Genomic DNA, 13,586 nt, shown 5'->3' with positions numbered 1-13,586 from the left:
GACATGTAGAACTTGGAGCTCTCATGGCTGACCCACCGTATACTATCTATTTTAAGGATAAAGTCATGCTCCGAATGCATCCAAAATTTCTCCTGAAGGTATATTCATCCTTCCACCTTAATGAACCCATCCATCTACCAACCTTCTTTCCTAAACCGCATGTGAACTCTTTCGAAGCAGCAATGCACACACTTGATGTGCTCAGAACTTTGTCCTTTTATTTGGATAGGATTAGTTTGTTCAGGGCTTCCCCTAAACTTTGTATCTCAGTCGCAGAGCGATCTAAGGGCAAATCATTATCCACTCAGAGAATATCCAACTGCATATTGGAGTGCATCTGTTTATGCTACCAACTAAAGAAGATACATCCTCCAACCTCTATTAAGGAACACTCTACCAGATCTGTGTCAACATCTGTTGCATTCCTACATAACATTCCCCTGCAAGGCTGCGACTTGGGCTTTGAAGCACACCTTTGCCAAACATTATGCCTTTACTCGGGGACCCTTGACTGACACTCAAATGGCCTGAGCTGTGCTGTCTACAGCTTTCTTACCAGATCTGAAGTCCCTACCATCCTAGAGATACTGCTATTCAGTCACCTGGAGTGGAGCACACACAGGGACATCTCTCTCTCGAAGAGGAGGTTACTCACCTGTGTAGCAACTGATGTTCTTTGAGATGAGTGTCCCTGTGGGTGCTCCACTACCCACACTCCTCCCCTCTACTTTGGAGTTTGGGGCGGTCTCCTTTGTAGAGAAGGAACTGAGGAGTCATGGCCGCGCACACGCTGTTAAGGCACCAGCGGCGCATGAGGCAGACCCATGCGGGTACTGGTGTACAAATCTCCGAGCGAAAGTGCATGGACACATCAGCACCGGGAATGGAGCACCCACAGGGACACTCATCTCAAAGAACATCAGTTACTGCACAGAGGAGTAACTGCCTCTTTTGCATAAAATGTTCTCAGCCTGACTCCTTTTCACAAAGCCCTTATTTACCGTGTAATTTATACCAACTTTAAGGCCAGAGTGATGTAAATGGAACTTTGTGGTGAGAATCAGAATGAGAATCAGGCCAAGAGTATTTTATACAAAATTAAAACATCTGTGATGCTATTTATTATTTGTAAAGCACTAACTAAGGTCAGTTTGGGACAAGAAACAATATCAAAGCCACATCAGTGGTAAAGAAGAAGATATGTTGGGTGACCAGAGGAGAGGGGCAGTGTTAGTTTATAATTTGGGGAATGTTTTTCTCCTCTTATTCTGCTCCCATTCCTCTCTTCTTCTTATAATGTGTTGGGATAGAGAAGGCACTTGACGAATATTAGTGTTAAGGTCTTACAGAATAAGTGTGCCTTTATTAAAGGATTTGAATGAGGAGAAGATGTGATTGAAAGGTTATTCCAACCACTGGTAATAGCATGGATGAAGGCATAAAGCTAGAAGTGGGAAGAGGGCATGAAGGGGAGTGAGGCTGGCAGTGTTGGTAGAATGAAGGGAAGTGATAAGAAAGGGACTCCAAGATGTAGGCTAGAATGGAGTTGTATCCTCCCATGATGAAGTCAGACATGGTCTTTCACCCTTTGTAATCTTCAGCTTCACAGACAGCTTTCTTTTTCAAATTAAATCCTCAACAGCTCACTAAACAGCTATTCTCAGAGGCTTTAGATCAGAGAGCCACATGATTTCTGACTCACTTTGCGGGGGAATGCATCCTACTGTTCTCCCATCAAGTCTCAGGAAGAATTAGGAAGAAGGCATAAATGAGTCCTCAGTGCTGAGCTGACACCGGAGATCACACTGAGATATCAAAACAGATAACATGACAGATCACACTCAGCCCAAACCCCCTTCTTCCAGAACCTGTTACCAGTTACCCAGCTCTTTCAACCAGATTAGCCTCTATATGCTAAGTGGGGGAGAAATATCAAGGGTTAACTTTTCAGCAGAGTTTAATTTGTCAGGCACTGAAATCCCATTGAAACTACTCCCTCGGGCTCCTTTGTAATCCCAAACTCAAATTCCCAACCAAAGAATGTGATTGTCAAGGATGAGAAATATTGTCCTTTAACACAATATTAATAGATGCCTTCTATGATGAAATAACTGGCTCTGTGGATATGGGGAAAGTGGTGGATGTGATGTATCTTGACTTTAGCAAAGCTTCTGATACAGTCTCCCACAGTATTCTTGCCAGCAAGTTAAAGAAGTATGGATTGGATGAATGGACGATAAGGTGGATAGAAAGCTGGCTAGATTGTCAGGCTCAATGATCAATGGTTCGATGTCTAGTTGGCAGCCAGTATCAAGCGGAGTGCCCTAGGGGTCGGTTCTGGGGTCAGTTTTGTTCAACATCTTTATTAATGATCTGGATGATGGGATTAATTGCACCCTCAGCAAGTTCACAGATGATACTATAATGGGGGAGAGGTAAATACTCTGGAGGGTAGGGACAGGGTCTAGAGTGACCTAGACAAATTGGAGGATTGGGCCAAAAGAATTCTGATGAGGTTCAACACGGACAAGTGCAGAGTCCTGTACTTAGGAAGGAAGAATCCAATGCACCGCTACAGGCTGAGGACCGACTGGCTAAGCAGTAGTTCTGCAGAAAAGGACATGGGGATTACAGTGGACGAGAAGCTGGATATGAGACAGCAGTGTGCCCTTGTTGCCAAGAAGGCTAACGGCATATTGGGCTGTATTAGTAGCAGCATTGCTAGCAGATCGAGGGAAGTGATTATTCCCCTCTGTTAGACACTGGTGAGGCCACACCTGGAGTATTGTGTCCAGTTTTGGTCCCCCCACCACAGAAGGGATGTGGAAAAATTGGAGAGAGTCCAGCAGAAGGCAACAAACATTATTAGGGGGCTGGGGCACATGACTTACGAGGAGAAGCTGAGGGAACTGGGGTTATTTAGTCTGCAGAAGAGAAGAGTGAGGGGGGATTTGATAGCAGCCTTCAACTACCTGAAGAGGGGTTCCAAAGAGGATGGAGCTAGGCTGTTCTCAGTGGTAGCAGATGACTGAACAAGAAGCAATGGTCTCAAGTTGCAGTCGGGGAGGTCTAGGATGAATATTAGGAAACACTATTTCACTAGGAGAGTGGTGAAGAACTAGAATGGATTACCTAGGGAAGTGGTAGAATCTCCATCCTTAGAGGTTTTTAAGGCCTGGTTTGACAAAGCCCTGGCTGGGATTATTTAATTGGTGTTGGTCCTGCTTTGAGCAGGGGATTGGACAAGATGACCTCCTGAGTTCTCTTCCAACCGTAATATTCTATGATTCTATGTTATATAAAAAACCCTAAACACTGGAAACTCAGGAAATCCAGAGTTAAAATTCCATAGCTTCCTGGCTCTGACCCTGGCCCTGGTCACTCTCTGCCTTCGAGTTGAAAACCCTTACCAACTGCATATGTGAATTTCAACAATATGGTCCCTAGTTATTAAGAATATAGGTATTACCATACTAGATCAGACCAGTGATTCATCTAGTCCACTAGCCTCTCTGATAGAGGCCAGAACCAATGCTTCAGAGGAAGAAGATATAACAATATTCACAATGGACAATAACGGAAAAGCCAGAAAACAGGCATTTTCTGCCTAATTACAGAGAAGCTAGTGCTTGGCTTAGGCTCTCAAGCATGAGGGCATATATCCCTTATACTTTTATCCTTTCTAATGTAACTGTGGACGTTCTTATTATCCATATAAAAGTCCAGTTCTTTTTTTACTCCTGTAAGATCTTGGATTTAATATCTTGTGGCAATGAGTTCTATGTGCTAGCTGTAGGTTGTGTAAAAATTATTTCATTTTATCAGTTTCAAATTGTATTGTCTCTGATTTTTCTGGGTAGCCCTTTATTCTTATAGTATGAAAAACAGGTATAAGGATTCTCAGGTTGGGCACTGAAAAATGGAGGCACCCAAATGCAATGGCTTAATTTATTTTATTTATTTTGTAAATTTAGGCCTTAAATTCAGATTAGGTGGAACTGAGTTTGTAACATTCACAAGCCTCCTATCAAAAGTTCACACACAGAGCCCCTCACATGGCTCCCAGGTGAAACAAAAACTGCTAGTAACTAAAAACCTTTCTACTCTAACTAGGTAAAAGTAACTTTTGTGCTAGTTCACCTTGAAAACTACTGCTAGTGCATCAGTAACATGGTAGGCACTGTACAGCATAAAGGAAGATTCGATATGGTACCAGCTTTAAAGAACATACAATCTGAACAGCATATAAAATTGGTTTGGAGTTTTCATATCAAACAATTTTAAGTTATGAGTGAATTTAAAAGGTAAAGTGATTTTCTAAAAGTGAAAACTCATCCATTTTTCTAAGTTCCTCACAGTGATTCTCAACCTCTTGTCTAAATAATCTCAAACTTTAAAATAAAATCTTGATTGACTAGAAATTGTTGTAATATCTGATTGTCTCATATCTCTGAATGTTCCCACTTACCGCAATGACAAGGGGAATGGAGTTGAGAAATGGTTTTCTAGTGCCAGAAAACCCCATTTATTCCACCAAAAACCGCTAGAGACTGCAGTCTGTGATTTTATATGCAAGTTTACTTCCAATCTGAAATCCCTTCCTTGTGCTTGTGCCCTCGCATGTGTTTTATATTAAGTAACATTGTGTCCTTAAACAAACAAGAAACATAAAAGAAAATACCCACCAGTTGGGATGATAGAGTCTCTGTTTGCCAGAACTGGGATATGTGTGCCATCTATTGTCCCACTATAGTTCAGGAAGCTTCAAATCCCTCATCTATTTTCTGCACATTGTCCAGACTCACATGTCTGCATATCAAGAGATACTTATGGCCTTGGACACCTTTCTGACAACCACTCTACTGGGTTTTCCAACACCAAAGTGACTACCTACCAACCAGAGTTGCCAGCTTCCAGAGTGCAATTGCCACCCGCTTTTCCGCTGCCAAAGCAGCTCTCATTCTAACGTCTCTGTGCTAGAGGGCTGAGGAGAGCTCAACACACAGATCCAGGAGTGTGGCCATCTGCCTCCAGAAGTTCTGCAGCCACAGTTGGTCACCCCAAATCTGCATCACAGTGTGGTCCCACCATTCAGTGCTCCTTTCTCCAGCGTAGAAGCACCACTCTACTGTGTGGAGCTGGTCAGCAAATGCCTGCAACACCCTCAGTTTTAATTCACTGTCTACATTATGCATTACCCCTCCTCAATTGTCTTATCTTCATTGCAGCACTACAGCTGGTAGCGGAAGTTCCACAAATTCAATGTGCCCTGAGTTTCTAAAACAGACTTGAAAATTCCTCTGAGCTGTTCAGGATTCATGTTTCTTTTAGTGACATAATAGACAGAAAAGTGGCATGAGGAACTGTAGGAATTTTTAAAAATGGCATGAAAATTATGGGATGGAATTATGGGGGAGCTCCCATAAATCTGAGCACTATGCTGGCATCCCAAAATGCACTGCAAAATGTCCCACGAGCATTGCATCGGACAGTGGTGCGGAAGAGACTGGGACGTCCACGCACAGTGCACTACATTTTCCGCTGACACAACCACAAGTGGCGACGATGTGCGGCAAGAACAAAAGCAGCCAAATGTGCACATGCTCTTGTGATATAGGAATGTTGGTGGCTGTAAGCTGGCAGTGAACCTTTGTAGTGAAGACATAGCCAAGAAGTACTTCAACAAAAGTACTTCACAGTGGAGAATCTGCCTCAGTTCTTTTTTCTTTTTCTTTTTTTAAAACCAAGTATGTGGCCCCAGGCAACCCAGCTCTTTCCCAACAGGACTATTTTGGCTTGCTATCTGAAAATGGCCTGTGTCCTAAAATTTATTTTAATTATATACTTTTTCACTATACCTTAAAACAAAACAGCAACACGAGGGCTAGTCTTGTTGTTTAAGTGGAAAATTAGTCATTTGGAGGAAGCATGAAATCATTAATTTCACAGGCCAGCTATTTTAGCCAATTCCCCATGCAATCATTATGAGGAGTTTGTAGGGAGACTAACTGAAATCCTGAGAAATACTGAAAGCTACACTATTATCTGTGACCCTGTAGCCCATTAAGATTTAAGAGCAGTTGCACTTCAAAATCCTCCCACTCCTGGATTTGTGTCTTACCAGATAAAAGCAATTTGTGTTCAGTTCAGCACAGACCTATTTTTGCTCTGATGCTTCCTAGCAACCTCAGTGGAGTATCTGTTTGTTAGTTTGCTTTTCATAAATTGTTATCATAAGCCCATGGTAACATACAAGGAAACAGTACTTGATGAACTAGCTGATACCCCTGACAAGATGAGGATATGAACAATGAGCATATGATATCTACACACACACTTTTTCGTTTATACACACATATATACAAGGGAATATACAGTACATGTGACATGGACATATATCACATATTGTAAATATATACACATATGGTGATATCCATGTGAAAAGTCATAGAACTATGTGAAGAACTAATATCATATATCTTTGAGCACCTCATCTGTCCCCTGTCCATCCATCTTCCCATCCTCCTTTGAACTTTTTAACATTCCAAAAACATTTTCAATGAGTTGTCATTATATATGAAATAAAATCAGCCTAACAGAGAAATATTTACTTGTTTCCCCCCTCAAATTATGTTCAGTCCTGTAGTAGAGGGCAGAACATCACAAATTAATCATCCAATATCTCGCAGCCTTGCAGTGCTTTCCGCTTTTCTGTGGGATCCAATACTCGCTTTTTCCTTTGGAAGGGCCCAGGAGAATGGATTTGAAAATTGTGATATTTATATGCATAGAAAAACTGTTTCATTCCACTTTGAGAGGGTTTTATGGCTTCCTCTGAGCACAGAAACACTGAACTCATGATAAGTAATGTACCTGCTGTTACAGTGAGAGTATGAAAAATAGTCATGATAAATTTTCTTTAACGTCTCTAAAGCATTCCTACAATAACTCTTTTCATGTACTGTAAGTATCTTATACAGAGTACATGATCGATTGTAGTGTACAGCTTTTATTGGCATAAGTTAGGGATGACCTGTATAACTCATTTTTGTCACTCATAAGTAATGTGGCTTCCTCAGACTCATGCTGATAAAACATTTATACTCCTCTATCATGAATTCTCTATATTACAGGAAGAGACAGTTGCAATACCTGGTTGCCTAATATTTTCCATTAGAAGCCCCTGTTCTTAGTTGTTTATAACTGCTAATGTTCTTATGTGGGCTGCTTACACTCTACCTCAGGCTTAATTTTTAAGTGTCAGTAAAAGTGGCTTAGCTGTTTCCAAGAATTAAGTTTAGGGAAAAGAGCTAGTTTTGCTAATGTTAAAAGCCTTTTCTTTGAAGAGCTCTAGTGCATCCATGGTAAAATTGGCAGAGGGATAGTCCTGGGGACAGAGAGGTACCTTTTCTTCCCCATGAAAACACACCCAGATTTGGCCAAGTTATAAGCCTTTGAAAATCATCATTTGTGTGTGTGTTTAGAGCTTTATAGAAGCTTGCTGCTAAAATCTCTGAACCTTCCATGTGCACTGAAATGTCTTCCCAGATCTGCACAGATTGAGCATTACATGGGGCAGGAGCAGCAGCTGCCTCTTTGACCTAAGGGAAGGAGAGAGCCAGTAGGAAAGCATGAGTTCTTCTCTACTTACTGACTATAATTCTGTGAAATTCACAATCCTTCTTATTGAGCAAGGCTTCATAACTTCACGTTAAGAGACAGGCAAGTGTCATTCCCCCATTTTACCAGTGGGGCAACAGGTATTGCACAAAGTCACTTCAGACACAGTTGAGACCTGGCCTCTGTTTCTGATATGGCAGAACCACAGCATGTCAAATCAATGTGCTTAGCTCTGCTATTTGTAACCACAAGAACAAACTCCCATTCAGAGCCGGGAATAAACTCCTAAGATTCCTCTGTTGTCCAGCAAATAATTAGGTAAGCCACTGTCAAAGTGTGTGCTGTGTCCCCCTGTAGTGGCTGGTCCACATAGATGTTAACAGTTCTTTATTACTACTAGTTACTCTCTTAGCTCAAGTTTTTGAGATCCATGCTATGAATATAAAGGTCCTTAATTCAAACCTTACTGCTGATCCATATGGCAGTTAATATGGTTCCATGTATTTTATTTTTCCAGTTCCCTTTTTAAAAAAACCTAGACATTTACGTACAATAATTACTTTAAAAGAACATTATGGTTGCAAAGTCAAGCATTCAGTCGTTAGGAAATGACAGAATTATAGTTGTCCATGAAATCTTAATTCAGCCCCCTTGTGTGTGCTGTATGGTGTAGTTTAATTACATGATCATATATTCTTTGTTCTACAAGACACCTTCTTCATCCAGTGCACAGGATGGACAGTGGATGAGGCAGGAGGTAGTAAGAAGAACAAGGATGTTCTATTCTGGTTAAGGTCCTAGACTGGGACCCAGGAGAGCTAGGTTTTACCCCGAATGTCATAGACTTCATACGTGATGGTAGGAAACAGGTTTCAGAATAACAGCCGTGTTAGTCTGTATTCGCAAAAAGAAAAGGAGTACTTGTGGCACCTTAGAGACTAACCAATTTATTTGAGCATAAGCTTTTGTGAGCTACAGCTCACTTCATCGGATGCATACTGTGGAAAATACAGGAGATGTTCTTATACATACAAACCATGAAAAAATGGGTGTTTACCACTACAAAAGGTTTTCTCTCCCCCCACCCCACTCTTCTGCTGGTAATAGCTTATCTAAAGTGATCACTCTCCTTACAATGTGTATGATAATCAAGTTGGGCCATTTCCAGCACAATAATTCATAGCCACAAAGAGTCAAATGAAGATTACAGAGGCAATCTTTATTCTGGCATTTCCCACCTGCTTGATTTTGGAATCTTAATATTCTTTTAACCCCCGCCCCCCCCCACCATGTACTCTGTGTGTGTACTATATACACACACTGCACACACTGTAGTTATAGTAATACACGTGTGGTTTGCTTGTTGATTGTAGGTTGTCTAATTATATTGAATTGAAATCCCGCAGGCTAGAGAAGATGTCATCCACATGCTGAAGACAGAGAAAACCAAACCTGAAGTTTTAGAGGCCCACTATGGATCTGCAGCTCCAGAGAACGTGCTGCGAGTGTTGCATAGGGATGCCATCCTTGCCCAAGAAAAATCTGTAGGGGAAGATGTCTATGAGAAACCCATTTCAGAGGTAATAACTTATCCAATTCCCCAAGAAAGGATGGATAGAATGAGTCATGATGAATAAACTGTGCCCATTTACCTTGCTGTCATTGCACAAAGCAAGAGCCAAATGCAGTGTTCACTGCTCATGCAAATAAAAGGAATTGAAGGGAAGGTGAATATTTCCTTGTTACGAAACCACCAAAGCATGTTCCCCATGATAATAGCATTGGCTCTGAATGCAAAAACAAAAGCCTCTCATGTTCTTTAGGGGACTTTGCCCTCCTTCCCCCCCTGCTCCCCTAAGTAGTGAACATGAAGCAGTTAAGCAAAGACAAACCCTCCCAGGATGGTGAATGGTTACATTTTGACTCCACATTTTAAATTCCTTTCCATTAATAGGTACAAATCTGTAGTGATAAGTGCTCTTGACAGTGTGTCTTCTGTTAGAGTATCATCAAGTGAGCAGTTAGGATGAGAAGTCTATTTCACTCACACCAGTGTAAATTAAATGTTACTCCATTGAAGTCAATCCACATGCAAAATAAATTTCCCTCCCACCCCAATTTTCATGAGACTGGATCATTGCATCAGGTGAAGAAGTTAAGTCTAGGGACCAAATCCCATAGTCTTTACTCAGTCCTTAGAAAGTTTGTCTTCAACAGTCATTTTGTCAATACGATGACTGTGGGCACAATCCTGTACCCAATGGCATCAGTCAACCTGATTCTCTGTTATAATGCTGATTTTATGCTGGTTTAATGCCATTGAAGTCAACAAAGTTACACGAGCATTAAAATGGTGTAACAGTGTGGAGAATCAGGCGTATAGGGGGCAAGATCAGGCTCTAAGTTAGACCTATAGCATTTGATCCTTGGTTTGAAGTCTATGAAGCTATACCAGTGTAGAATAGGTAGGAGACCAGAGAAAGGTCCTAATATCTACAGGGTGTATCCAAAACTAAGCACCGAGCACGTTCTTAAGGTAAAAAAGGCCATCTTTGAGTTCAGTTATTAAGGTAAAGACTAGCATCCCTAGGGTTTTAGTTAATCTCTTCTACTTTTTCTAAATACATCAGTAATAATGGTACAATAATTACAGTAATAATGATACAATGGTTGAACAACCCACTGTATTAGATTACATCTTTTCAGAATTTAGAGTCAACAGAGTGATCAAACTGATTCAACATGCCTGGGTGATTGGTTATGTTAAAAAAAATGTAAAGAAGGATCAGGACACATTATAAATACATGTATATTGTATCTGAGATCCCCTCACCATATTCAAGGTGTCCAGTGCAAATTATGAGGCTAAGTATTCATAAGAATTGGCCAAGAGACCCCCCATATTAACTCATGCCAACATTTGCTTCATATAGGAAAAAAGTGAGTCACAAAACACCCAAGAGTCTTAGGATGCATGCAGCCACTTTATTGCTTAGTACCAGAATAGGAACAGTGCAGCTGATGAACTCTACCCGCAAGTCAAAAACCTAGCACTGATAACTGCCAGCCAAAAAATGTATAATATGCCACAATGTATGTACAATTTTGCAAGGACTTTCTGGGTAGAACACAGTACAATTCATATTAATTGTGTCTAGTAGAAGACAATTTAAAATACACTGCGTACTTTTAATGTGACATCTTCTGGAATATTTGTGAGGTGAGTAAGTGGGGAAAACAGATTGTACCATTCAGGAGGATACATTAAATATTCACTTTGAACAATGATAAAAGAACTTAACAAGACTCTTTTGTAATAGGTGGCAAGGGCACTGTATCCATGGAGTCCGATGGTTTGGGAGGGACTCTTTGTTCTCTGTAAAACTTGTACAGCAAGGAATTTATTAGAAGATGATTGGTATAAAAATACCGCGTTTACAATATTTTCTGGCTTCTAAAGGTCCATTGTCCAGATGAGAATGCAGCTGATGCCAGGCTCTCTCCTTTGTGAAGTTTAATGAGCACCTCAGACTCTCCTGTTTATCATCTAGAGTTGTTTCAAAAGGGCTGCAATCCTGTTCTCATCTTTCCGTTAGCCCATTACAGGGATAGCATAAAATAGCAACTAGCTTGGCCAGCCCTGGCTGTGGAAGACATGATTCCCACAATGGGTGGGATGAGTGTGATCAGGTGATATTTTTGTTGGAGGCACATAATCAGAAGGGTACTGTGTGGATCTAGCTGAATGGGAAGTTTGTTACAAACTGAATGAGAACTCAGATTCAATTGCCCTCTCCCCAACAAAACACTGAAAGTAGCAGCGTGAATAGCGATGTTTGGTATTGCTCTTTCCTAGCAACTTTATACACGTGTACCAGAAAACTAGTGTTTGAAAAATAGCTGGAATAATAATAAATAATAATAATAATTAATAACAATATAATTAATAATAACATTAGACAAATTAAAAAAAATAAACCATTGCCAATAAAGTAATGAGATAAATTGTAAAAGAAGAGGAAAAGAAAAAAATTCTAAAATGAACAGTAACCAGAAATGTATTATAAAAAGAATCCACACTGACTCTAGCTAATTTAGATTTTATTTTTAATCAATCTAATGAATGGCAGCTACGAGTGCATGTCGAAGATGCGCACCCCAATTTTCAGCTTTAGGCATGCAACTTAAGTGCCAAACCCCATGTTTAGGCATCTAAATTCCCATCTAGCCATTCGAATGCAGGATTTAGCTGTCTAACATTAGGCATCTTAATTTGTACATAGGGTCCACCCTCTTTTGTTCTGATGGGTGTCCTCAACTGCCATTGACTTCAACAGGCCTGAGAACACATTACCAGACAGGAGAGGCTGAACACCGTGTCTGTTCAGGTTCTTAAAAGAGCATTGCCTCAGACCTGCTGCACTGGAGGCACTGAACACCCTCATTTCCCCTTCCAGTTGGTAGGAGTTGAAGGTGCTCAGCACCATGTTGCAGGAAGCACTCAGTATTTTAAAATGGTGTCAGATTCTGTTCTTCATATATCTGGGAGCTATGCAAATGTTTAATATAAATATACTGTATAAAGAAATCATTCTTTTCACAGAACAATTATTCTGGTTCCTAGCCGCTGCTTTATGTAAAACCCAAGACATAAAATTACTGAACTGGCATTTACTAAATACAGTTTCTTCGGTTAGTTAATCAGTCAATGTCAGTGAATGAGACCTTTCAAACAGCCCATTCTCCTTTTCAACAATCCAGCTGGACAGACTGGAAGAAAAGCAGAAAGAGACGTATCGACGCATGTTGGAACAGCTCCTCTTGGCCGAGAAGTGCCATCGGCGTACAGTTTATGAGCTGGAAAACGAGAAGCATAAACATACAGATTACATGAACAAAAGCGATGACTTTACCAACCTCTTGGAGCAGGAGCGTGAAAGGTGAGCACTAGAGTTACTATGTAGCATATCCTCAACATCCTTGACACTTCCTCAGTTAAGAAGTGAAAAGTTTTTTTATGTGATACATCTATTGCCCATGCAAACTATTTGTAAAATGTCACCTTGATCGCATTGTACTAATAACATTGTTCAGGTCCAGAGCTGGGAGATCTCACCAGACATTTCTGTGAGTATGCACTTGAGTTTTAAAATGAATTTCCTTTGGCCACACCAGTGCCCAATTTGTGTTCATCTTCTGGAAACTTTTGAGTGATCCAATTTTATTTACATTGACTGAATTTTAATCTGGCATGCTGAACCCAAGGTGGTAGGCTTCTTATGGAATGGAACACCGTTTAGCACAGCAGGAGGACATAGTTTCCAAACCCACATTCTAGAGCCTTGGCACGGAAGTGAGAAGAAGTTGATTGCACTCTTCACATCCAGGGCTATGAATTCACAATTGATTGAAGAGTGATGCTTCAGGCAAGGTGTGCGTGTCCCAGGAAGGAAATGTTTTCTAAAAATTGCCTAGTCCTGCCCATCTGCTACCGCAGACTCGTTGCAGACATTCCCAGGAAGAAAGATGCGAGATTCACTGAGTAAATTATTTGTTACCTATTTCCTCAGCGAGGTTCAAGACCATCTTTTTGTGGATGATGCATGAAGCTACAAAGTCCGTATGTCTTGGCTGCATTGCTGAGCTGATTGACAAATTTCAAAGAGCACAAACTCTGCTGCATTTTACCCAATAATGTGAAATGTTGTCACCTTCACAGCATATCAAGAATTATGTTGGCTTGTTTTTCCAGTTAAGGAGTATGACAATTATCACCTTTGGTTGCTTGTGTATAAATTATTTTTATATATGCTGAGTATTCATGTATGTAGAGATACATATGTATGCCCAGAGACTACACAAACAAGGGTTTGATCCAAAGCCTATTGAAGTTAATTGAAAGCTACCCATTGCCTTTAATGATCTTTGGATCAGGCCTTTAGCGCTATAGAAGTACATATTATGAT

The 13,586-nt window shown here is 40.6% G+C and overlaps 1 protein-coding gene across 7 annotated transcripts in view; it reads left to right on the top strand.

Moving 5' to 3' along the window:
- FILIP1 (filamin A interacting protein 1) overlaps window positions 1-13,586 on the top strand; it is a 168,651-nt gene that overhangs the window by 93,697 nt on the left and 61,368 nt on the right. For all 7 annotated transcript variants that reach the window (XM_073336472.1, XM_073336473.1, XM_073336471.1 and 4 more), the window contains exons 3-4: window positions 9,027-9,200; window positions 12,382-12,560. In XM_073336472.1, coding sequence (XP_073192573.1) covers window positions 9,027-9,200; window positions 12,382-12,560 — 353 coding nt within the window. The remainder of the gene's footprint in view (window positions 1-9,026; window positions 9,201-12,381; window positions 12,561-13,586) is intronic.

The sequence above is a fragment of the Lepidochelys kempii genome, chromosome 3 (assembly GCF_965140265.1).
Source record: "Lepidochelys kempii isolate rLepKem1 chromosome 3, rLepKem1.hap2, whole genome shotgun sequence".
Lineage (NCBI taxonomy): Eukaryota > Metazoa > Chordata > Testudines > Cheloniidae > Lepidochelys > Lepidochelys kempii.
Note: the sequence above shows the minus strand (reverse complement) of the source record. Positions and strands in the feature narration are given on the sequence as shown.